Raw genomic sequence first — 23,194 nt, forward strand, 5'->3', positions numbered from 1 at the left:
AGGTGCCTATGATGTTCATACTTGGGAGCATGTTTCATGTTGCATGTTTTTACTATGTATGAAAACAGGTATTCCGGGTTTTCTTGTTATGGCATAAACTCCCCCAGTGTTGTGTTCGGCTTTGCTACGATCCTTTGTCTGTCCTTGGCATGCCTGGCAGTAGTCGGCAGTGAACTTTGTATGCTCATCGACTCATTGGACGACAACCAACTTCTGATCTGTCTATAATCACTTTGTATGATGTTCGACTCATCAACGACCAACTTCTGGCAGTAGTTGTGGACTGCAATCTTCATTTTTGGTTACAGATACGCATGAATTTTGACTTGCATTCGAGGCCAAAACACTCGTAATCGCGTGAAACCTATACGAGCACGAAATCATCTTCCAAAATGTTTGCCCGGGAATTCAATTTTTTTTCTTTTTATTTTTTAATCTTTGGATGCAAAGGAAGTTAACCTAGGTAGAACACGTGGGTTTTGGTTTTGCAGACAACATTGATCAAGGAAAAATAATAGTAAAAATAACTTTACAATTTGATGAACAATATCAAGTCACGTCAGTTTGTTAAATTACTTTTGTGTAATTAATTTGTGACTAGAGTATTTCTCAAAACAATATATTTTTCAGTGATATTTTTTAGTCAAAGTCTAGCGACAAATCAATAATTAATTATATGTATAAAGCTTTTTCGTTCAGTATATACATCTAACAAAAAATAACAAGGAAAACAAATCGTGACTTTCACATCCGAGATTGCCAGCTCTAATCAGATAGATTATTTCAGATGTCAAGCACCTTAAAAGAGTCTGCTACCACTTTAAGCATGTCGCGATATCTTTTCCAGCGTCTCTTGTTTGCTCCGACAATCAGCGTGTAATATCTCCCTGTACAAAGAGCAACTTAGTAGGTTTATTCACGATAGTATTTTACAGAAATCTCACCCTCGCTGTCTCCTTCAATGCACATGCCTCTCTTACATAGTATAGGGCAGTTCCTGTTCAGGAAAGGAGGAAAGCATACATGGTTATAGTACTTGTAGATGGCAGGATACTTACCATTTCCAATGGCTATGGTTGCAAAGGAAGTGGTCGAGAAATTCCGAGACGTAAGTTCGAACTCACAGGTGTAATAATTTTTCCCATCAACGGTTTTCTGCATCCATTGGGTTAAACATCAATATCTTTACTGCAGAATTTGAAGTTACAAATCTTTTCTAGAGAGGAAGTGGGAAGAGAGAGATGCAAACCTCCTTCATGTCATATATAGTAGCTATTTGATTCGGTGCAGCATATATATGATTCACCAAATCGAAAATCACCTGTTAAGCATAGTAACTGTTCAAGACCATCTTTTAAGTCTTCTGAAAAGAAGGCATTGAGCAAATTGCTACTCTTTACCTGTTCCATTGGACCCATATCATGGATGTCTTTTCTCTCTGTTGGTATAAATCTCACTCTAACATTTTGCAATTGCATATATCGGTCCTTAAACGCAGAATCATGTGCCCTGAAGTCGAACTCCTGAACAAGACACAAAAGATAAAATCTTTGCAGCCAAAACTCAGGCTTCCATTAACTCATAATGAAACTAATACTCTTACCCTCCAATCTGCAGGGTAATAATAGGAATACCCATCTGCAGAGTCAACAAAAGCTCGATAATTTTTTGGTATTTCTGCACGGCATGGCACAGCGTCAAACTATTATTTGCTAGCAAATAAACATGTTGAAAGTAGATTATATAGTCATATATGGAAATAACTTCAAATGAACCATGTTACCTTCAGCAAAAAGGGAACTTGCAGGGAGGAAAGTTGTACTCAGTATGCCAATTTTCAACAGCAGCAGCCTTCTCTTGCAATTGCCTAAAATTCATCAAGGTCATGACTTGTGATCTTGCGGGCAGGAAGTTTACAGAAAAGGTTTGGTTCTTATTGATCCATAATCTAAAACAAGCTGATGTGATCAACAATTTAACAACCCCACTACAGAATTTGTCACAGTAATAACCTCAAACAGGATTCACTTGTCACAGATGACCCTCTATATCCATATTATGGAGAGCTCCCAATCTAATCATCAAGTAACTATACATCATTCAAGTTGATAGGAAGGAAGGAAAAAAGACAAAAAAAGACTTGTAGATTGAAGGTCCTCGTTAGAACAAATCATCCAAGCGGAACAATTTATTATTTCTGCAGTTCAAAACTAATAGTCTGCTTAACGTACTAAAAATTGGACCAGGACCATCTAAAACTCGATATACATCGGACAACCCCACAAATAATTTCTTTCCATATATAAGACGCTTAATAATAATGTCAAAGGAAAATTTGAAGAGCCAAGGCCGTTTCTGTAAAGCAAGACAAGCATGCATGAGAAGTGGATGTCGAGGTTCAATTTAGCAGAAAGCAACATCTACTTCCTAGAACAACTTGTAATTAAACAGTGGCTAACATGCATCAGAAGTGCGAAGAGAATTCAGGTTGGTGTCTTACTTTCTTCATCGGAGGCCGTCTCTCTTGAGCATGCGATGGTGTTAGTCAAAGAAAATGCAGTACCTCGATGCAAATCCTTTGAATGAAGCAGTTTCGACTGGAAGAATGGTGCCCATATAACTAAAAATCCATGAGTTGTCTTTGAGAAACATATAAAGTCTGAATAAAAGAGTGCCCGTGCGGAAATAAATTCATGCCCTGACCTTGTTGGATAAGGTGGTTGAAACCCAGCTCAGGGAAAGTGAAGAGACTGCCATTTTTGACAGTGAGAAAGCGGGATCTAGCTTCTCATAATTATGTGGCTATCGGATAGTATAGTTCGGCCTATTGTTTTGGCTAGGAGGTTGTGTCGTGGGGACGTGCGTTCTCTTCTTTTTTGTGCTTTTATTTTCTTCCTATCGGATAGCAGTGGATAATTCGTAGTTTAACGAGTGGGAGGCCTTTCAGTGGGCTTCACCAGGCTACAGAGTTGGGCTACCATATGTGACTTCCACTCCCTCTTGACCCAAAAAAAATAATAAATAATATTTATAATCGTAATAGAGTATGTAAAAATTATATATTTATTTAAAAAAGATGAATAAGTATGAGATTCACATAAAAAATTAATTTTTTAATAGTAAATCTTACTCTTTTTTAAAAGGAATATGTAACGCTTACACAACACATGAATGTATCTAACATTAGTAAAAATATATATATATATATATATAATCCTAAAATTAGGACAGATAAACATTTAACCATTTTCTCTATCTTAAATTTAATTATTCACAGTAGCTCTGACGAATATGGTATATTTTAAATAATTTATTATGTCCAACTACTTAAAATTGACAGTCATTTATAACGTGTCATATTACCAAATAGCATTTGAATTATAGAATATAAAATTATACAGAGAATTACTGTAATAATGGATAAACATGATCGGTGGCATTTAATATTACTCTTGAGAATAGTGACATATAATGGGCAGATTAATACAAGTGTTAAGAGGTCTTATGTATAATTTTGACGATTTTTAATGTTACTGATGCAACTCAGCATTACTATTAGTGATATCTCAAATGGACTGATGCATGGCCTTTTTAATTTAAAATGAAAAACTCTAGTTTGATATATTCAACGGTCCGTTCGTCCCAATCGAAAGACTCGCCATCCATCCTGCACGCCGGTCTTAGGTCGTTGATCACCGCCTATTCAGCCGTAGCTAAATTCCATCGCCACCACACACGTGGAAATTAACACCGGGACGAGGTCGACAAAACCCCCTACTCCTACTGCAGTTCTAGTACAGAGCAGTGAGTGTCTTTACGGGAACAGCTTAGACCGGTTCCCTAGCCGTTATTTTAGGTATATAAAGAAAATTGGCAGTTCAACACTAGTATATCTATAGGCTACAGACAGCCCAAATACTTGGAAAAAGTACACAAAGAGACTGCTCTCAAGCTCAAGAGTTGAAAGCTAGTTTGAAGAAAATGCCGATCACTAGAATTGCAATTGGTGCGCCTGGAGAAGCAAGCCACCCGATGCGATCAAGGCCGCATTTGCCGAGTTCTTCTCTATGATTATTTTTGTTTTTGCAGGGGAGGGCTCTGGCATGGCTTTCAGTAAGATATCACCATTCATTCCCTTGACCCATCTTATTTTTGTTTTTGCAGAGTATCAAACTATATATTGATCCATTTTATCATCTTTTTTATGGGTTTTAATTCTTGAAATAAATTTTCAGAATCTAAACAAGTGATTTGGTTGTAATCGGAATTGAATGAGCTTCAAAAGAAAAAGTGTTAATTGCTTGTGATTGGCAAGGACTGATTGGTGGCTGTTTTGACAGACAAGCTTACTGATAATGGGTCGCCGACACCATCTGGGCTTGTAGCTGCGGCATTGGCGCATGCATTTGCGCTTTTTGTGGCGGTTTCGGTTGGTGCAAACATTTCTGGGGGGCATGTAAACCCTGCTGTCACTTTTGGTGCTTTTATTGGTGGAAACATTACTTTCTTTAGGAGCATCTTGTATTGGATTGCACAGTTGCTAGGTTCAGTTGTCGCTTGTTGGCTCCTTAAGTTTGCCACTGGTGGAATGGTACGTAAGAACTGGCTAATCAGAAATGATATATTTATATATATATACAGTAAATATTATATGCAAGTACATGCATTATGAGGGAGTTTCCTTCATTTTGAGGTCTCGTTTGTTTTCAGGAAACATCTCAACATTTTATTCAACTTGCCCTGATTTTTAAGCCATTAACTACATTGCACTTTTGAATTAAAGTACAATGTGAATTTCATGTCTGATTTTTGAATTTTTGTGCTTGCCCACTGTAGGAAACGTCGGCATTCTCCCTATCATCCAACGTGAGTGTATGGAATGCAGTGATTTTGGAGATTGTGATGACCTTTGGCCTTGTTTACACTGTGTATGCCACAGCGGTGGATCCAAGGAAGGGGAATGTAGGCATAGTTGCACCTATTGCAATTGGATTCATTGTGGGTGCCAACATATTGGCCGGAGGTGCCTTTGATGGTGCATCCATGAACCCGGCAGTCTCTTTCGGCCCCGCCGTGGTTAGCTGGACATGGACTAACCACTGGGTGTACTGGCTTGGCCCAATGGCTGGTGCCGCTATTGCAGCCATTGTCTATGACAACATCTTTATTGGCGAGCCAACTCACCAGCCACTCCCCAGCAATGAGTTTTAGGCATATTGTCCCTTGTTTTTGTTATTTGAGATTTAAGTCCCTATCTCTAGATCGATATAGCGGCGAGAACGGTAAAGATTGGATGCTGGGGAAAGTACTTACTGTTGTAGGCGTTCTTGCTGTTGTTTCATTTTTACTTGTGAGTGGGTGAGCTTTTAGTTGTATGTTTGGTTAATCGGTGCATTAATGTATTCTTTATTTTGGAATAATTTTTTCTTTATTTTTTCAGAGTTTTGGAACCATATTTAATTGAGCAGCTTTTTGCATGTGATTGATCTCCTTGGACAAAGTTACTCAAATTTGGTGCTGATCATATTATGTGAAAAGAGAAATTCTACTCATCAGTCACTATTTACTTCTACATTCTACACTTATAATTTTTTTTTTTTTCATAGAGTATGAGGGTGTTTTTCATAATGTGTAGAGTGTGCGGTAATGAATAATGATTGATGAGTAGAAACATCATATAAAGATTACACAAAAACGTCATGGCTTGTATTGGCAAAAGAGTTATTTACAGTCTAAATGTATATGAAAAACAATACATGTACAATTTAAGGACTCTTGCCGTCTTTTGTTTAAATGAAATGAGAATGGACTGCCATGATCAAAGTTGTGATCTTTGGCATGCATTTAGGATTTTAGAAACGCACTCCAACGTAAAGTGCTCCTCCGGCTTCTCTTCAAGCATTTTGCCGCTAGCTGCCTCCTCCTCCCCTTCCATGCTGTTGCCTCTACCCTACAGTTTGGCATCACGCTGCTCGTTGGTCATACCTCACTCCCTTTGTGCATCAAATTCACCTTTCTTTTTTCCATTTATTTCCCTTCAATTTGGTTGTAGGAGGTAAATCTTGCTCTTTTTTCCGTCTATTATCACCACGCATGCATCCCATCATCAAATCACATGCCTTTGAAACATCCACGTCATTGATGAATGAGCCTCACGTGCATGTTAATTGGATGCGCCGCCGCATTCAATGGCTTCTTGGCTTCCCTCAACACCCAACTCCGCCTGCTTCCTCTCTCTTTTTGCACAAGATCAGTATCTCTTTTATTTTAGAGGAATACTATATACAGTTGTGAAGTGCGTAAGTGTCGTGCAATCATTTTGAAAAAAAGGTGAGATTCATTATTAAAAATTTAATTTTTTTTTCATGCGAATCTCATATTTATTCACTTTTTTTTATAATGATTACGCAGTACTTACACACTCAAAATTAGAACTATCATCTTTCTTTATTTTATTGAGAACTATCATTAATGTGTACTGAAAACCCAGTCATGGATGCGGGCCAGGTAGAAAATTTTCATCAATCACCTTAGTACAAAAAGTACACAAATATAAATTTATAAATTTACATAATTTGATATAATAAATTAAATTTATTTTATAATAAAAATAATTTTATAATTTATCGTATTATATTAAATTATGTTAATTTATAATTTTTTTATAATTAAAATATTTCTCTTTTCAAATATTCCCATGCACCGAATCTTTCTTTAGCAATCAATATATGGCCTTCGTGGTAGTTTTGTTTTTCTTGACTTTGGGCCTAAAAAAATAATAAGATTAAACTTGTCAATCTTCATTTCTTTCGTTCACTTTTTATAATTTATAATTTTATATTTTCGTTGAGCATTAATATGAGGAGAATATTATTTATAAATATATATACTTTATCATAGATATTTAATGTGACATCAAATAGTGACTTTCAATAAGTAAAAACCAAATATTAATTTTTTATTATTGATATTAGTTAAGAGAACATTTTAAGAGTGACGATTAAAATGTTTAAGAATATCATTTTTCTTTAAGGGGCAAAATAAATTCACGCCGTTTACGTATTTCTCCTCGACGCAGTTGGCAGAAACGGGAGTTTCACGACTACTGTGGAACAGAGGGAAAGAAAAAGTTGAAACCCAAACTGTGTTAGCGCAAGCCGCCATTGTTGGTAGTATTGGGAGGATGGTTTTATCGAACAAGAAGCTGAAGCAGAAACTAAGAGCCGAATTAACCGAGTCCCTAGCAAAATCCGTGGCCATAACCGACCCACACAGTGATTCCCGGTTAGAATTAGACCCGAATACACAGCCACAAGTGTCTCTCAAAGAGCTTCTGGACTCGGCGAGCCAGAAACCTAGATTATCGAAGCGAGAGAAACGCAGAAAAACCCTTCCTTTGCAGGGAACTGAGGCTGTGAAAAGGAGCAGCAGCAGTAGCATTGGTAACTCGGAAGAGAATAAGGACGATGAGGAAGAGAAGGAAGGTGGGTCAGAGGGTTTAGGTGAGAAGAAGAATAAGAAGAAGGAGAAGAGGAAGAGAGAGGAGGTGGAGGAAGTAAAAGATGGAGATGTGAAGGAGGCCAAGCAATCGAAGAATAAGAAGAAGAAGAAAAAGAAAAAGAAGACGAAGAGGGCTAAGAATGAGGAAGAGAACAAAGGTGCTGAGGTTGGAAGTGAAGCGCAACGAGTCACAGATACAAATAGTAACGGCGATAGGTAATTTGAGGATATACCCATTTGCTTAATTTTAGTTTTTGTTTTTAATTTAGTTATTTTCGGATTTTGGTTGTGGTATTGTTTAATTGCGGTTTTGGAAGTGCTTGAGTTGCTTCAGGAAGCTATATATCAAGTCACAGGTGTGTTTATATTGCTATTTCTACTCAAAATGTGGTGCTTTTAGAATGAATGGAGAGACAAACTTGGTTTTTTTATTTGAGACAAACTTGATTTGATACTGCGAATTCGTGCAAAACAGGCATGGACACTGGCTAAACTTTCTACATTTTCCTTAACAAATAAATAGATTTTCTGTTCATTTTCATGTAAGGGGCATACATAAATTTACTTACAGCTCTTGCAACACGGTGAGCTTGATACCTGTCTCGCTGTTACTATATCCCTGTTTACATCTTTCTTTTTATATGATTTTGTATTTTTTGAAAGATTATAGATGTGTCTTTTTCTCTTTTCTTCTTCTTTAGCAGTCAAGCACACGAGGAGGTCACTCCAAAAGTCTATGTTGGAGGTATTCCATATTACTCGACTGAGGATGATATCCGTAGCTATTTTGAAGGCTGCGGTACAATAACTGAAATTGATTGTATGAAGTTTCCTGAAACTGGGAAATTCAGAGGAATTTCCATTATTAGTTTCAAGGTAAGTGATTATGTAGATGTCTTCCATATCTTGATCGTATAGAGTGGGAAGTTTGTATATATTTTTTTTTATGAATAAAAGTTTTATTGAGACAAGTAACAAGGCAAAGCCAAGTATACAGGAAGTATACAAAAACTGAACCTATTACATGTCAGGAACTAGAAATAGACACAAGAAAATCATGGACACTAGTTCCATGAAATACAATAGCCAAAGCCCATTGAAATAAGGAATTAAAGAAAAAACATCTAAGTTCATCCATTGAGTGTTACTTATCTTCAAAGCATTGACCGTTCCTCTCAACCCAAATACACCACATAAGGCATAAAGGTATCATATTCCAAACAGCGGCTATTTGCACATTACCCCTTAAACCTCTCCAGCAAGCAAAAAGGTCCACCACCCTCCTAGGCATCACCCAAGCCATACCACACCTAGTGAACACTTCATACCTTAACAAACTGGTCACATCACAATGTAATAATAGATGATCCACTGATTCACCAGCTTTCTTGCATAAGAACACCAATCCAAAACAAATAATCCACGCTTCCTGAGATATTATAATCAATCACTAGTATAACTTATAATTGATGTTTCATTTCACTTCCTCATGAGTTGGGGATTGGTTGCTATAGACTCCTAGCGAATGTTGCATTGGTATATTTGAAACAATAAATGGGCCAGCCTAGCACATAATTTATCCAAATCATGAGATCCAAATTCCAAGGCCTGTTGGATTTATTTTATTTTATTTTTTAGAACAAAAAAAAGGTACAACTGTTTCCTAATGATTTTGGTAACGAAATTTGTTTGGAAAGAAGAAAACTCAAAAGACAATTTTTAGAAGACAAAAAGTTGAAAATATGTCTGTCAACCTCATTTGTTTGGAAATCGAAACCTAGAGAGAGGCTTCTCTCTAACCTTCCCTCCCCTCAACTGCCCTGACCCATGGTCCAAACCGCCAGCCATTACACCTCCTACAGCCCTAACAACACTATCGAATCACTTCCTCATATAGCTGCTTCCACCATAGCCCCAAAACTCCTAAGCACAAAATCCAACATCAATGCCACACAGCCGCCCCCACACTCTCATCTGAACACCATCATGTGCAATGCCCAATTAACACGATAGGCCCACTCCTTTATCTAATCAGCTAGTTCATTACAAGCTTGTCAATCTTAGGGACTAGATCACTCAATCTCTATCTAAAAGATTCATTCTTCTCTCTCCGAATGATTGTGCTCAAGTATCATCCCTCTGTATCCATCAAAGGCCCTGTAGACAACAGGAAAAAACAGATCCACTTAGGCCTTGGATTTAGGAAACCGAGGGTTTTTGGATGATAGAAAAGGAAAGGAAGAAAATCAAAACAGTTACATGTACATCTTGTGCTCGATGCAATTACCTAACTGGTTGCTTTGATTTTGACTTTTGAGATAAACATTTTTTGGGCATAGTTTTGAGAGGCATGTCTGGATTCACCTCATATCTATGCTTAGTTGAAGGTGGCTTCTTTTCTTATATGAATCAGAAGGGTCTCAATGCGAATTAATTCCATTCCCTTCGTTTCTTGCATGTTAAAAGGCGTAAAGGTGTATTACTTGGGTGGATTTGTGGTTCAAGGTTGACACCCAATGCCCATGCCTTGTGTGAATCCTTTCACACACTTCTATTGTATGCGACTCATATAAGGTGTTAAAAGTGTGGATTGAAATGTAGGCTCACTCCTACCTTAGGCATGCGGCATACATGGATCAAATAGTTTTTTGGTTATTTTCAACTAAAGTGTTAAAAGTAAGAGCGCAAGGACCAATTTTTTTTGTAGAATGGCATATGCACATTTAACAGCTGAACAGAATTCGTTTCCTAATTCCTAGTTCTCTTGATCTTGCTGTTATATAATTCCTTACAGACCGAAGCTGCAGCTAAACGAGCCTTGGCCCTTGATGGGTCTGACATGTGAGTAGCATGTACACAAAAGTTCTCTTTAATTATGCTATCCCAACCACCCCCCCCCCCCCCCCCCCCCCCCCCCCCCCTCTCCCAAAAAAAAAAAAAAAAACCTCAATTCCCACATCATGCTTACGCAGCTTTTAAAATGTCTCAGGGGTGGACTGTATCTGAAAATCCAGCCATACAAGGTAACTAGAGCCAATAAAGCATCTCATTTTTCCCCAGAAATAGTGGAGGGCTACAACAGAATCTATGTTGGGAATTTGCCATGGGACATAACTGAGGATGATCTTAGGAAGCTTTTGTCAGACTGCAGCATATCATCTATACGTTTTGGTGCGGACAAGGAAACAGGGGAATTTCGTGGCTATGCCCATGTTGATTTCTCTGATAGTATGTCACTCACGATGGCATTAAAGTTGGATCAGCAGATTGTATGCGGGAGACCTGTGAAGATAAGTTGTGCAGTTCCTAAGAAAGGAGCGGGGACTGACTCAACTGATACAAGATCAGCGCCTGCAAGGCAAGAGACTGAGAATCTGGAGAGTGCTGGATCTAGTGCTACCAGTGGTAAGATTAGGAGGAGGACATGCTATGAGTGTGGTGAAAAGGGCCATCTATCATCAGCTTGTCCAAAGAAACAAAGTGCTGATCCAACAAATTCTGAGGCAAGCTAAGCATGTATAACAATCTCCAGCTTTGTTTAGTAGTCATGGCGAATAGATAGGTGAAAGAGTTTTTTCTTTTCATTTTATTTTGCTTGAATGGCCTGAACAATAGCTGGTGGTTGCTGTTACAGGTGGATATTCCTAATTTTGATCGAACTTACTCTTCTGGGAAGAGTTGAAAGAATGAAATAGCCCTGTATTTCTTTCTTGTTTATCAGGGAACCATGTTATACTATATCCTACAGATATGCATATAATAGGTGTGGATCTTATCCTTGTGTTTGATTAAGGTCAATGACAACTAATTTGTCGTCATTAGAACGGCTGAAGATTATCAACATTGTAATGGCGTAGAAGCCTGCTGGCTGCTGCTGTTTTCTTCTGTCTCCAGAAACAGCAACGAGGTGATGATAAACTTCAGAAAATGTTTGAAACTATACTATCATTCTAACCTTACAGATGTTATAGGTTGTGATAGCTCTTAAATCAATTTTTACTAAGAAGAAAGAAAATCTAATAGTTACTAAGTACAGTCACATCAGTAGCTGTTTAAACTCGGAAAATACAACAATAAATAATAGTTACGCCAACAGCGTTCTGCTAAGTTTCACCTTTAAATATCTAAAAGGTCTTGTCTGGAGTCATGCTTTAGGTTAGGAAATTGTAAGCTCGGGAGGAATTGTCAAATTTCATTTTCAGTTTTTGAGGGTCATTGTTTCACGGGAATGGGTTTGACTTGGGGAGCATTTGAAAATGGAAGTTTTGTTTGAGAACGTCTCACTTTGGCCCGTGAGCTTGCTTGCTTGCTAGTAATGGCTTGAGGAAAATGTCGGCATTTGGCACTACACTGCCACCCCCAAACGTCTCACGAAATCCTCCACAGATTTTGTTTGTAAATTAATATGATAAAGTAATTAAACAGCTCAAGATTGGCTACTTGTGATAAGATTTCGGCATTGACAATAGTTTATGGGCAAAAGATTCACCGGTTATTTCCTTCTTGTTGTTGTATAGCACTTTGTCCATTTGCACCCACGTCTGACTGCATGCTCACCATGCTCCACGCTTTTATCATTTCCCAAGCCAAGCCCTTATAAATATACGAACATCACACTCCACTCGGACGTCCTCCAACAACAAATCTCTTGCACGAGTTGCACCTCACTTTTGCTTGCCTGCCTGCCTGGAAATATTAACCTCTAGAAACCAACAACTTTAAGAGCAATCAAACTTGAATAGTTTTCTTCACTTTTTAGCTATATATAATGGCTGTTGATATAAGACGAACAACAGTGCTATGCATGCCAAGGCAACAATGGCCAGATAGAGAGAGTAGCCCTGAGAGAACCAAGATTTGGTTCGAGCCAAAGCCTAAGAATACCGTGCAAAAAGTTCCCGTCATTTACTACCTCTCCCGGAATGGCCAACTTGAGCATCCTCACTTCATGGAGGTGCCGCTGATCTCTTCACCCAAGGGGCTTTATCTCCAAGGTAAATATTCCAAAGATTGAAGTAAAACATCAAAGTCCTCACTCACTGCTAAACTAGACACTCGCACGAACGATCGATCTTCTTGTATTATTGACTTTGCCCATTGCTCAGATGTGATGAACAGACTAAATTTTCTTCGAGGACAGGACATGGCCAAATTGTATTCTTGGTCTTCAAAACGGTAAATTTGCTTGTATTCCTTACACATTTTTGTCTCTCTAAATCCTGGTTGGTTTCTAGAAAATGTAGCGGAAGAAAGAAGACTACAAGTTTTTAGCTAAAACACAGACCTTTCGCTGATGACCGAAGCATAAGATTGAATTCATTTTCGTTTCAGGAGCTACAGAAATGGATTTGTGTGGCAAGACCTGTCCAAGAACGAATTCATATACCCATGTCACGGCCATGAATACATTCTCAAAGGTTCACAGCTCTTAGAAACCTCTTTGAGCTTTCGATCCTATGAAAGGGCATCATCATCATCATCAATGTCAAACATTTCCACAGAAACAAAGAGTTCCAGTGTAGATTCCAATGTCCCGGCCATTCTCAGGAAAAAGAATCAGTCCTGGAGTTCATTTGAAGACCTTCGTGAATATCAAGTTTACAAGGCCAAAACTGCTGCAGAGTTCGCTGAAAAAGCTGCTAACGCAGCAACACAGACTGAGGATCACAAGGGGAGGCCAAGAGGGAAAGATATCGAAGAGATGGAAGGGAGTGGTGAAACTAAGCCGAGTGCAGAAGAGGTTTCTAAATCACTTTCAAAGTCTAGCTTGGAAAAGTGTTCGAAGATTGATAATGGGTCAGCAGATTCAGGAATTCCGACGGTGGAACACGACCGACTTCCCAGTGGGAGGATGAAGGCATCTACGGTGTTGATGCAGTTGATCGGGTGTGGATCGAGAAGGATTAAGGATTTGTGAGTACTCAACTTACAGCGATTCAAAGTATTGAGGCCTGAGGGTGTGACAGAATATGGAGTACAAATTAACGAGGTTGTTGTGCATATGAGTGAGAGAGAGAGAGAGTGAGAGCGAGTTGTCTTAAAACACGATCTTGTTTCCTTGTTTGGAAATAATATCATTTCAAAATTCTATGTCATTTTCAAACATAATTTAAATATAAAATTTTTAAAATAATTATTATAAAATTTTTAAAGTAATCATTACAATTTTCTTCATCTTTTAAATAAAAAATAAAAAAAAAATTTAATTTTCCAAAATCTCCACTAAAAAATAATATTATAAAATAATATTATAACGATATTTTAATTTTATAATATTTTTTATTTAACTTTTTTTCTCTCATTTTTTCAAAACTCATAAAATATTCAACTCAAATTATCTTATTACTATTTATAAACTATTTTATTCTTATATTATTTATATCCATCTCACTCCACTGCTCATAAAGGATGCATCAAAGATTCACTGTAATCTTCGTCTTAAGAATTGGATTGAACATCGAGGGTTTTGAACGTTTTAAAGAGGCCTACGCCCAACTAGGCTGTTGTTGACTAGTTATATAGGCCTGAGCCCATTAGTTTGGTTGGGTTTTACGGCCCGTGGTAAAAAATTTATAGCCCATTTATGAAAATTCCAATGATGGATATGGAATTCAATTCCGAATCCACAAGAGGAACTAATGCGTTGCGTCTAAAAATATCTCACTCCCAATCGCTTATTTGCTTCCCCATTCAAGCAAAACAATTTTGACAAGGATCCTTCAGGATTCAAACCTTTCAGAAGTATCGTTCTCGTTTGTTTTTAGAAAATGGAGCTATGATATGATTGTTGTAAACAAAATAAAAAATAAAAAGCAAACCTCTGTGAACAGTGTTTGGTATATTATTTAGATAATACCTATAAAAAAAAAAAAAAAAAAAAAAAACTATTTAAGATTCATATATCACATTGGACTGAGATTCTAATTTGCCAGGAATTATTTCGAGGCCAATGGCATAATTAGAAAAAGCATAGCAAATGGGTGTTAAAAATTAAAACTAATAGTAATTTTGACGAGTTTACGAGCATTAGGATATGGATCTTGTGGGATTTTGAAAATTATGTACGACATGCACGAATTGAAAATCCGGGGCTTGTCTTTGGGATTTCATTGTATAGAGATATGCATATATGCAGATATATATACATATATATATATATATATAGGCGCACATAATATATAATTTGTGTATGTGTCATTGTGTATAGACTCGAGAACAAAGACAGAAGGTAGGGGAGTCATCCATGTCCAGAACCTCTATTTTCTCTCTTCTCCTGTGCATTGTCTTTACATAACAAATATACATATCAGCCCGCGTCACTTACAACTTCTTTGGTTCCCGTCCAAACCTTTTCTCTCTTGCTCAAGTATATTCCTCACGACTCTGTTACTATTGCATGCTTTGAATTCGCCAAAAAAAAGCAGTACTTCCCTGAAATACACACCCTCTCGTGTGCTCTTCAACATAGCGCGCGTACATCTTCTAGACCCAATCTTCTTTCATATGTATGTTCCTCTTGCTTGTCATCTTTTTCATTCATTGGCTTCAAATCTGGCTCATGATTAATTGGTTGATATTGTTTTTCGTAAATTCTCTTTCTTTGTTTGATTTTCTTGGTTGACTCTAATGGGTCTTGTTTTCAGTATTCAATGGGACCCATTAGAGGGTTCAAGAGGAAGAAGAGGGCAGAGAAAAAAGTTGACCAAAATGTCTTGGCTGCTTTGCTCCGCTCCCAACCCCAGCCCTTGGATTGGTGGGACGACTTCTCCCAGAGGATTACTGGTACAATATATTCCACAGTTTTGTATTATGCATTTGCATATTTTGCTTGCTTGTTGGTTGGTTTGATTTTTTGAGTTTTGTGGATATTATGCATTGAGATTGGTGCTAGTTGTCATGTCTCGTTCGCCGCTTACGAGGGCATCAGTTGGGATTTCTTAGCCTTTGGTGAAATTTGAAGACATGGGTCAATGCAGTTTTCAAATATTGGATTGAAATTTTCGATGTCTACATTCACTCACCCTTTTTATTGTTTTGTTTTTGTTTTGTAAAGCATGAATTATGAAAACTGCAAACTGGAATGTATTATTACAATCTTTTAGCTTGTATTTCTTGCTTATCTTCTTTTGATTGATTTGTGTGGATTTGAATTCCACATTAATATTGCTTACCTTGCCGCATACCTGGCGTGATGATTAGGAGGGGATTAGTTAGGTTTCCCTGGCTCTTGGTGAAATTTAAGGCCATGGGTCGATTCCAGTTTTAATAATTGGATTGATTTGTACATGTATTCTTTCATTCCAATATTCTAGTTGTGCCACATTATGACTTTGATCATAACTGACTGGTATGTATGGCGACAGTAAACCATGAAAGACTTTTATTTCTTGATTTGTGTCCGTTGTTAAGTTTCTGTAGATTCCATACAATGATGTTTCTCTTATAGTGGCCTGATGATATGGTGCTGCAAAGGATAGGTAAGTTGGTTTTCTTTGTATCCATAAAAACATTAAGACTTGAGAAAATTCCAGTTTGTAAGAAATAGATTGGTTTCTTGTCTTTATGTTGCAACCCAATAATGTTTTGTACAAAAGAGTTCACTGCAGTTTCTTATATATATATATATATATATATATATTTATGTTTGTGCTATTCAATTTGTTTCTTATGTTCTCGTAAGTGCATTCTACCATAATCTTTCGGGCTTCTCCTCTTCATTATACTACTATTTCTTTCCCCAAGGAACCAGGTAAATGAACAAAGAAAGAAAAGTGCACTATTGATAGGTTATCTATTGAATTCTACATACTGTGACTTAATAACTAAGTATCACGTGCATACAGAACAGCCTATCTACCATGCTTCATTGCCCCTCGTTTGGTTTTCCAAGTCATTATGTATAGGAGTCATATGGTATGCATATAAGCTTCTTCTTCCAGTGGGTTTCCATGATGGAGATTGATATTCAATTATGTTGGGAAGGGGGATCATTACAATTATCTCTGCTGTTTTCTTGATTTAATATATTTCTGGAAGATTAAAGCCAACATTATGATTTATCATTCAGAAAAGCCTCTTTAAATGTCTATAGAAATAGAAGATAGCTGAAATTGATAATGGGAATGATTGAATGGAAAAATGAACCACTTCACAAAACACTTCAAGGCCCAATGACTTGGGCAGAAATATGGTAAGGGAAGAGTGATTGAGCACCTAGTTTTTCATTTGTTGCTCCTTTCACAAAATACAATGAATGGAAGAAAACAGTACCCCGTTGATGTCAAGATTATGTTCTCTAGAGGATGTAGTTATCTAATTTGTTCTACTTATTACAGTATGTTTTGACACTCTTATCTATGGAGTTGATGGTCCTTCGTAAGTTTTTCAATCTATATCAAGCAATGGATTTTATTCCCAGAGTATATTCGTGTTTAGAATCTAATTGGAAATTCTTGCTATGGATTTAATACCTAAGGAGATCTTTTCTGTGTCTAAAAAACATGTCCCCTTTCAAATATTTAACAATCATCATAATTGTAGAGATCGACAAACATTTTCCTTTTACTTAAGATTTGAAACAACCATGGATCACTTCCTTTTAGAAATAGACTCATTCTCAGAAGGTAACATTACTAATTAGCAGCACTTATAAAAAAAAAAAAAAAAAACATTACTAACTAGCAGCTATCTTAAAAAAAAATTTTTCTATCTCTTATGTCTGTTTATCAAAGAGCCATGAAACTGCTGCTGCGTATCACCTGGATGTTCAGAATGAATTTGGGACACTTCCAGCCACAGTTGTCTGTCTTGTTTCAGTTCTCCAATTAAAAGTTTCTAGCCATACACTTCCAACAAGATTAGGCAGTTGTTGTGTGCTTGAAAAAACTAAAAGAAAGACGTTTATTTTATGCCCAAAATGTTGGAGTTCATATTTTGTGGGGCTAAATGTTGGAGTTCATCATGGGAATCCAAAATACATATATTATGCCCATCATTATTCTTTTTCTAATTAATTTTATAGCTTGCTTTCTGTACTGTTCCTGATAATTATGTTTAGAAAGTGTTTAGGATTACAGAGTTGATATGTTATAAACAAAATAAGAACTAAACTGGGCATGCTTCAGAATTTTGTCTCTATATTCCAGAAACTCTGGGGGAACTTAAGTGAAGTCATGTTCCATGGGTTTTCGTAATTAATAAGAGGGGGCTTCTTTTCACGAACAAAAACTCTCCCTAATGGCCATTAGATCGCATATACCAAATGGGGGATTCCTTGTAGGAAACACGTTTATACTTCAGCTTGATCATGAGGCAGAAACATAAGTAAACCTACTTAGTTATAGAGGACCTGTGTTTCTTGTAAGACAGCAAGGCATAAGTTTTTAGATATCTCAGAGATATTAATATACTGCATATCAAGAAGAGAAATCTTTGGTCTACACAAAGATTGTATAAGAGTGAACTTACAAACTAATGTGGCTTGATATGTGATGTCATATTGTGAAACTCTTTTTATTGTAAAGTAAATCTAGCATTTCATATCAAGGCACATCAATTTGTAAGATCACTTTTGTAAGATTTTTGTGTAAACCTAGCACTTCTTTATCAAGACAATGAAATATTCAGAGATTCAGGAGGTGCTTGAGAGAAACACATGGAAGGACAGCAGAAAGTATGGTTGTTATACCAGGAAGTGTTGGTTTCCAGTGATTGGAGCAAAGGATTTTATATTAGCATTACGTTGATGAAACTGATTTTGCGGTACGTGGCTGAAACCTGCCAAAAAAAGAAACTTTGTAGTATGCGGTTCAGTCCATGGACTAACATCTGCATATAGACAATGGAATACAGTAAGGTCTGAGCCACTCATTCTTCTCCATTCTATTGTGATATAATTCTTGTTTTCCATGTTTAAGAATATAACCATCTTTTATTGGTTTTGCTTGTATATGGGAATACAGTTTAGACTAAATAATCCACCATTCGCTTTTGCTAAGAAAAAAATGGTCCACTATTCCCTTTAAATATAAGTTGTCTGGTTTGTCGTAGCTAGATGTTATCTTTTTTGTTTCTTAATGTTCGGTTTCTCCATGTCCACATCCTTGAGTGAGTATGTTCCAATTTTGCCACTTTTCAGGACCTTTATCTCAGTCAAAGAATCCAAACAAATTTGAATCTGTTTTCAAAATCTCAAGGAAGACATTCAACTATATTTGTTCCCTTGTAAGGGACAATATGATGGCTAGGCCTTCCAACTTCAATGGTATAAATGGCAAGCCTTTGTCTTTAAATGACCAAGTGGCTGTTGCTCTCAGGAGACTTAGCTCTGGCGAATCACTATCAAGTGTTGGTGAGTCATTTGGGATGAACCAATCCACAGTTTCGCAAATAACCTGGAGGTTTGTTGAAGCAATAGAAGAACGAGGGATTCACCATCTCTGTTGGCCTTCAACAGAAGTAGAGATGGAGGAGTTAAAATCGAAGTTCCAGAAAATCCGGGGCCTTCCAAATTGTTGTGGTGCAATAGACATCACACACATCATGATGACTCTGCCTACAATGGACTCAACTGATGACATCTGGCTTGATCATGAGAAAAACTGCAGCATGATCTTGCAGGCAGTTGTGGACCCAGAAATGAGATTCCGTGACATAATTACCGGGTGGCCAGGAAGCTTGAGTGATGACCTTGTGCTCCGAAGCTCAGGTTTCTTCAAACTTTCTGAAGAAGGTAAAAGGTTGAATGGAAAGGAAGTGGAGCTTTCTCAAGGAAAAGAGTTAAGGGAATATATAATAGGAGATGCAGGGTTTCCCCTTTTGCCATGGCTTCTTACTCCTTATCAAGGAAGAGGCCTCCTAGATTTTCAGTCTGAGTTTAACAAGAGGCACTTTGCGACTCGAATGGTGGCACAGAGAGCGTTGGCTAGGTTGAAGGAGATGTGGAAGATAATTCAAGGAGTAATGTGGAAGCCTGATAAGCATAGGTTACCAAGGATCATTCTTGCTTGTTGCATACTGCACAACATAGTTATTGATATGGAGGATGAGGTGCAAGATGAAATGCCTTTGTCTCATCATCATGATTCAAATTACCGACAACAAACTTGCCAATCTGCCGACAACACTGCAGTTGTTATCAGGGAAAATCTTTCACTCTGCTTATCTGGAAAACTAACATCTTGAAAGCATTCTTCTCTCTCTTTTTGGACAATTGTCTACGATTTAATTGTCAAAGTACTCTTCCTTTTTGTTAGCTGAAATGGGAAGTTATACTTGTTTGGTTATTTTCTTTCACATTGAGCTTGGTCGAATAGTAAATGACAATTATATGAATCTCTCTCTTAAGAGAACTTTTAGCACAATGCTGAATATGATCAGGGAGATGAACAACTGTTTTCGCCACACAATAAAATTTGCCACGAATGAATTCAAAAACGTTTCACAATTTTTTTTTAGATTTTTTTTTTCGGCTTGAGTACAAACATCTTTCAAACACACAAAATCTTCACCTCATTGTTTGTCTTAAATCTTATGATAACAAAAAATAAAAAATAAAATTAACTTTCACAAAATTTGTTTTCTAAAAGTGTACTTTTTTTAAAAAAATAAAAATTCTATATGTGCAGTCATTTTTATTTATTTTTTACGCACTTCACTAGTGTAATTAATTACGTCACTTTTTTTTATATAAAATAACTGGTTTAACTAATCAAATTAGTGGAGTGCGTGAGGAGTACTTTTACGGAAAAAAAAAAAAAAAGTTCTCTGAGCATATCTCAAGAAGTCTTTTCAAATCCGATTATATATATATATATATATATATATATATATATATTACAGAAAATCTTAAAAAGGTCTGAAAAGCTTCTATACAATTTTTTCCTAATTAAAAAATAAAATTTCGATCCACAAATCTTGTAATGGGCAAGGTTCAACCATAGGTTAACGAGCCCAGGGCCCAACTTCTCAATTTCAACGGATTTGGATTTTGTAATGGAATGGAGTTCTGTTATTTATAAGTCTCACGTACTATAAATCATATTTTTTAAAATTTTTTTTAGTTTTATTCTTCTTAAAATAATTAAATTATTTTACTGATCATTTATATACCACACATTTGGTAAGAGAAAAAAATAAAAAAAAATAATAAAATGAGTGGTGTGTTACTGTGTAGTGTGTGAGACTTATGAATTTTTCTATAGAAGGTATATCATCCAAAGATTAGCCTCGCCTTCCCCACTCCCCGGAAAAAGAAGCCGAAGAATATGCTCAGGGACGAGAAGTTCCGGTTTGCTTCGTTTCATATTGCCTTGGCCGCTGCTCTCCAGGTAAAATTAATTCTCATACATCCCCCAACCAATGCCGTTCTTTACACATGAAGATAAGAATATTGCCTACGTGAGTGTGTGTATATATTACACATCTATTCAACTGGTGCAGGAAATTGAGGGGAATTCGTGTGTTGGTGAATGCTCGGGGTACATGACGTGGTTGCAGAGACAGGAGTCAGGACTCCATCAAGCAGAATTTTTGTGCTCTTATAATCAAAACAGTGGAGATGATTGGAAATTGAGTCATTCTTTACGTGTTATAAGAAAAGCAGCACTTTGGTGGTTGTTGATTTCAAGATTAATGCTTGTGAAAGTGATAACGATCTGTAGTTAGGTAGAGGGGAAAATCTTTGGGTGCTACCTGGTAAGTGGTTCATAAGGATGTGGTTGGCATGAGTTGTAAACTCATACATCTCATATTTAATTCTATTTTTGGAGTTTTCTTGGATTACCTACTACACGGTTCTTGTAAATGGGATCGTGTTGTATATCTGACTTTTCCGATATGGTATTCTGAATGACCGACCATATCTTTATAAGATTCTACATAATTATAGTAAGAAAAAAAATAAAATTTGTCAATAGAAATATCACAAAAGCAAACCTACATATAAATTAACGTGACTTAATGTGATATGTTAAATTATAAAATTATTTTTATTATAAAATAAATATTATATATCATATATAACTATATCAATTTGCATCTCAACTCTTATGAGAGTTTTTTACAACTGCAGCATTTATTATCCATATACATATGTTATAGAATTGTTCAATAGGATAATGAAATGATAAATACGTCGGAATTTCGTGTGCAAATAGCATGCCGTCAACGGAGCATTAACTTGCTCGTAAGGATGCGTTTGGTTACCAATAATCTTCACTTCATTGATGGAGATTATTGATGGAGTCCCTTACTTGCTCGTAAGAGACTCCATCAATAATCTTCACTTCACTTGCTCGTGGAAGTGAAGATCTTTGACCATCTCCACTGGTGCACAAGTATATCTCTAAACTTAATTTGCAGATTCTACTTTTTTTTTTTTTTTTTTTTGCTATTGATGTTTCTAACAAACAAGGGATTGAGAATAGAAAAATTTGACTCATCATTTTTAAATTATACATCACACATAATTTTTTATTTTTATTTTTTTTACCAAATATGTGATGTATAGATGATGAATAAAATAACTCAATTATTTTAAAAAGAATAAAATAAAAGAAGAATAAAAAAAATGTGGTATGTGAGAATAATGACTAGCAAAACTATTGAGAAGAGTGTGTCAAGAGGCAAGGGAAACATTGTCAAGAGTCAGGGGGAAGTATCAGGAGAAAGTGTGAAAGGGAGACGTGGTTAGACAAGCAAAACGGACTCCCCCCCACCACTATCGAGGCGCACGCAAGAAGAGGATCAGATAAAACGCAAACGACCTGACGACTTGGGGACTTCAACTTCTTCTTCAACCTCTCAAAGGGGAGCTCCAGCGAGGGAGTCTTCTCCAGTAAATATATTCAAGATCTTCATTGTATAGTGAGGAATGAGAAACTATAAACAAGCATATTATAGTGCATTTCTCCTCTCCAAATACCCATGGACGTAGGCATTATGCCGAATCACATAAATCTCTGTCTCAATCTCCTACTTTCCCTGCATTTGTTTTCTATACACCTCCATGGATGTACGCACTAACGCCGTACGGCCGCACTGGACCACTGTCGGAGGTACCAGACCACACCGATTGAGGCCCAAATAGTCATAACGGGTCGAAAATGACTCTTTCTCCCCGAATCATCATAGTGGGCAAAACATCGAACATTGGCAACATGGCTCCACTCGGACGCCCCAATATGACTTAATCAGAACAAATTTCCTAGCACTAACGTGCACTTGGATACATCGAACCTTCGTCATTGCCGAAACATGGCAACCCACAGGCCTCAATCGGCCCGCCTCCAACCTTCGCTGCGCTCAAGCAGGGGCAAGTCAAGTTCGTCACCTCACTTTGTGATTTGGGTTGTTTACGCTAATCGAATTGACCTTTTTTGGTGTGGACAAGTGTCTCCTTCAATAAAATCGAGTCCCTTGACTCGCTGTGACACAATGATCGGACACAAGTCCATTGACTTGCCAACCATCGCGCCAGCAAAACCGAGTCCCTTGACTCATTGCGACACAACGGTCAAGCACAAGTTTCTTGACTTGCCAACCCTCGCACCAGCCAAGCCGGGTCCCTTGACTCACCAAGATGCATTGGTTAGGCTAGAGCCCGATGGCTAGCCCATGTGACCAATAGGACACAAGTCTATTGACTTGCCAACCTTCGTGCCACCTCGCCATAATGCATTGGTCAAACTAGGGC

General features: G+C 37.1%; 5 protein-coding genes across 7 annotated transcripts; 4 read left to right on the forward strand and 1 right to left on the reverse strand.

Moving 5' to 3' along the window:
- Positions 1 to 651: 651 nt before the first annotated feature.
- On the reverse strand, positions 652 to 2,864 carry LOC121246357 (photosynthetic NDH subunit of lumenal location 1, chloroplastic). Of its 2 annotated transcripts, none has more exons than XM_041144481.1 (8): positions 2,704 to 2,864; positions 2,501 to 2,597; positions 1,784 to 1,867; positions 1,604 to 1,677; positions 1,401 to 1,523; positions 1,250 to 1,321; positions 1,059 to 1,155; positions 652 to 887 (listed from the first exon to the last, which is right to left on the reverse strand). In XM_041144481.1, the coding sequence occupies exons 1-8, from the start codon at positions 2,755 to 2,757 to the stop codon at positions 784 to 786; spliced, it is 705 nt and encodes a 234-aa protein (XP_041000415.1). In that variant the 5' UTR covers positions 2,758 to 2,864; the 3' UTR covers positions 652 to 783. The 2 variants fall into 2 exon arrangements, with proteins under 2 accessions (XP_041000415.1, XP_041000416.1); XM_041144482.1 differs by lacking the exon at positions 652 to 887 and adding an exon at positions 925 to 975.
- A 746-nt stretch (positions 2,865 to 3,610) lies between these two features.
- On the forward strand, positions 3,611 to 5,375 carry LOC121246358 (aquaporin TIP1-3-like). The gene is given in 4 exon segments (XM_041144483.1): positions 3,611 to 4,024; positions 4,027 to 4,113; positions 4,341 to 4,591; positions 4,837 to 5,375. Coding segments are annotated over 4 exon segments (756 nt in total). The 5' UTR covers positions 3,611 to 3,981; the 3' UTR covers positions 5,212 to 5,375.
- Positions 5,376 to 7,082: 1,707 nt separating this feature from the next.
- On the forward strand, positions 7,083 to 11,275 carry LOC121246359 (protein gar2). The gene is made up of 4 exons (XM_041144485.1): positions 7,083 to 7,716; positions 8,205 to 8,376; positions 10,295 to 10,341; positions 10,490 to 11,275. The coding sequence occupies exons 1-4, from the start codon at positions 7,184 to 7,186 to the stop codon at positions 11,010 to 11,012; spliced, it is 1,275 nt and encodes a 424-aa protein (XP_041000419.1). The 5' UTR covers positions 7,083 to 7,183; the 3' UTR covers positions 11,013 to 11,275.
- An 804-nt stretch (positions 11,276 to 12,079) lies between these two features.
- Positions 12,080 to 13,520, forward strand: LOC121246360 (protein SOSEKI 2-like). The gene is made up of 3 exons (XM_041144486.1): positions 12,080 to 12,494; positions 12,606 to 12,675; positions 12,832 to 13,520. Exons 1-3 carry the CDS (start codon positions 12,269 to 12,271, stop codon positions 13,415 to 13,417), a joined length of 882 nt encoding a protein of 293 aa, XP_041000420.1. The 5' UTR covers positions 12,080 to 12,268; the 3' UTR covers positions 13,418 to 13,520.
- Positions 13,521 to 14,687: 1,167 nt separating this feature from the next.
- LOC121246361 (protein ALP1-like) lies at positions 14,688 to 19,833 on the forward strand. Of its 2 annotated transcripts, XM_041144487.1 has the most exons (3): positions 14,688 to 15,005; positions 15,144 to 15,282; positions 18,638 to 19,833. In XM_041144487.1, the coding sequence occupies exons 2-3, from the start codon at positions 15,150 to 15,152 to the stop codon at positions 19,681 to 19,683; spliced, it is 1,179 nt and encodes a 392-aa protein (XP_041000421.1). In that variant the 5' UTR covers positions 14,688 to 15,005; positions 15,144 to 15,149; the 3' UTR covers positions 19,684 to 19,833. The 2 variants fall into 2 exon arrangements, with proteins under 2 accessions (XP_041000421.1, XP_041000422.1); XM_041144488.1 differs by lacking the exon at positions 14,688 to 15,005 and having other exon boundaries at positions 15,013 to 15,282.
- Positions 19,834 to 23,194: the final 3,361 nt, after the last annotated feature.

The sequence above is a fragment of the Juglans microcarpa x Juglans regia genome, chromosome 1S (genome assembly GCF_004785595.1).
Source record: "Juglans microcarpa x Juglans regia isolate MS1-56 chromosome 1S, Jm3101_v1.0, whole genome shotgun sequence".
NCBI lineage: Eukaryota > Viridiplantae > Streptophyta > Magnoliopsida > Fagales > Juglandaceae > Juglans > Juglans microcarpa x Juglans regia.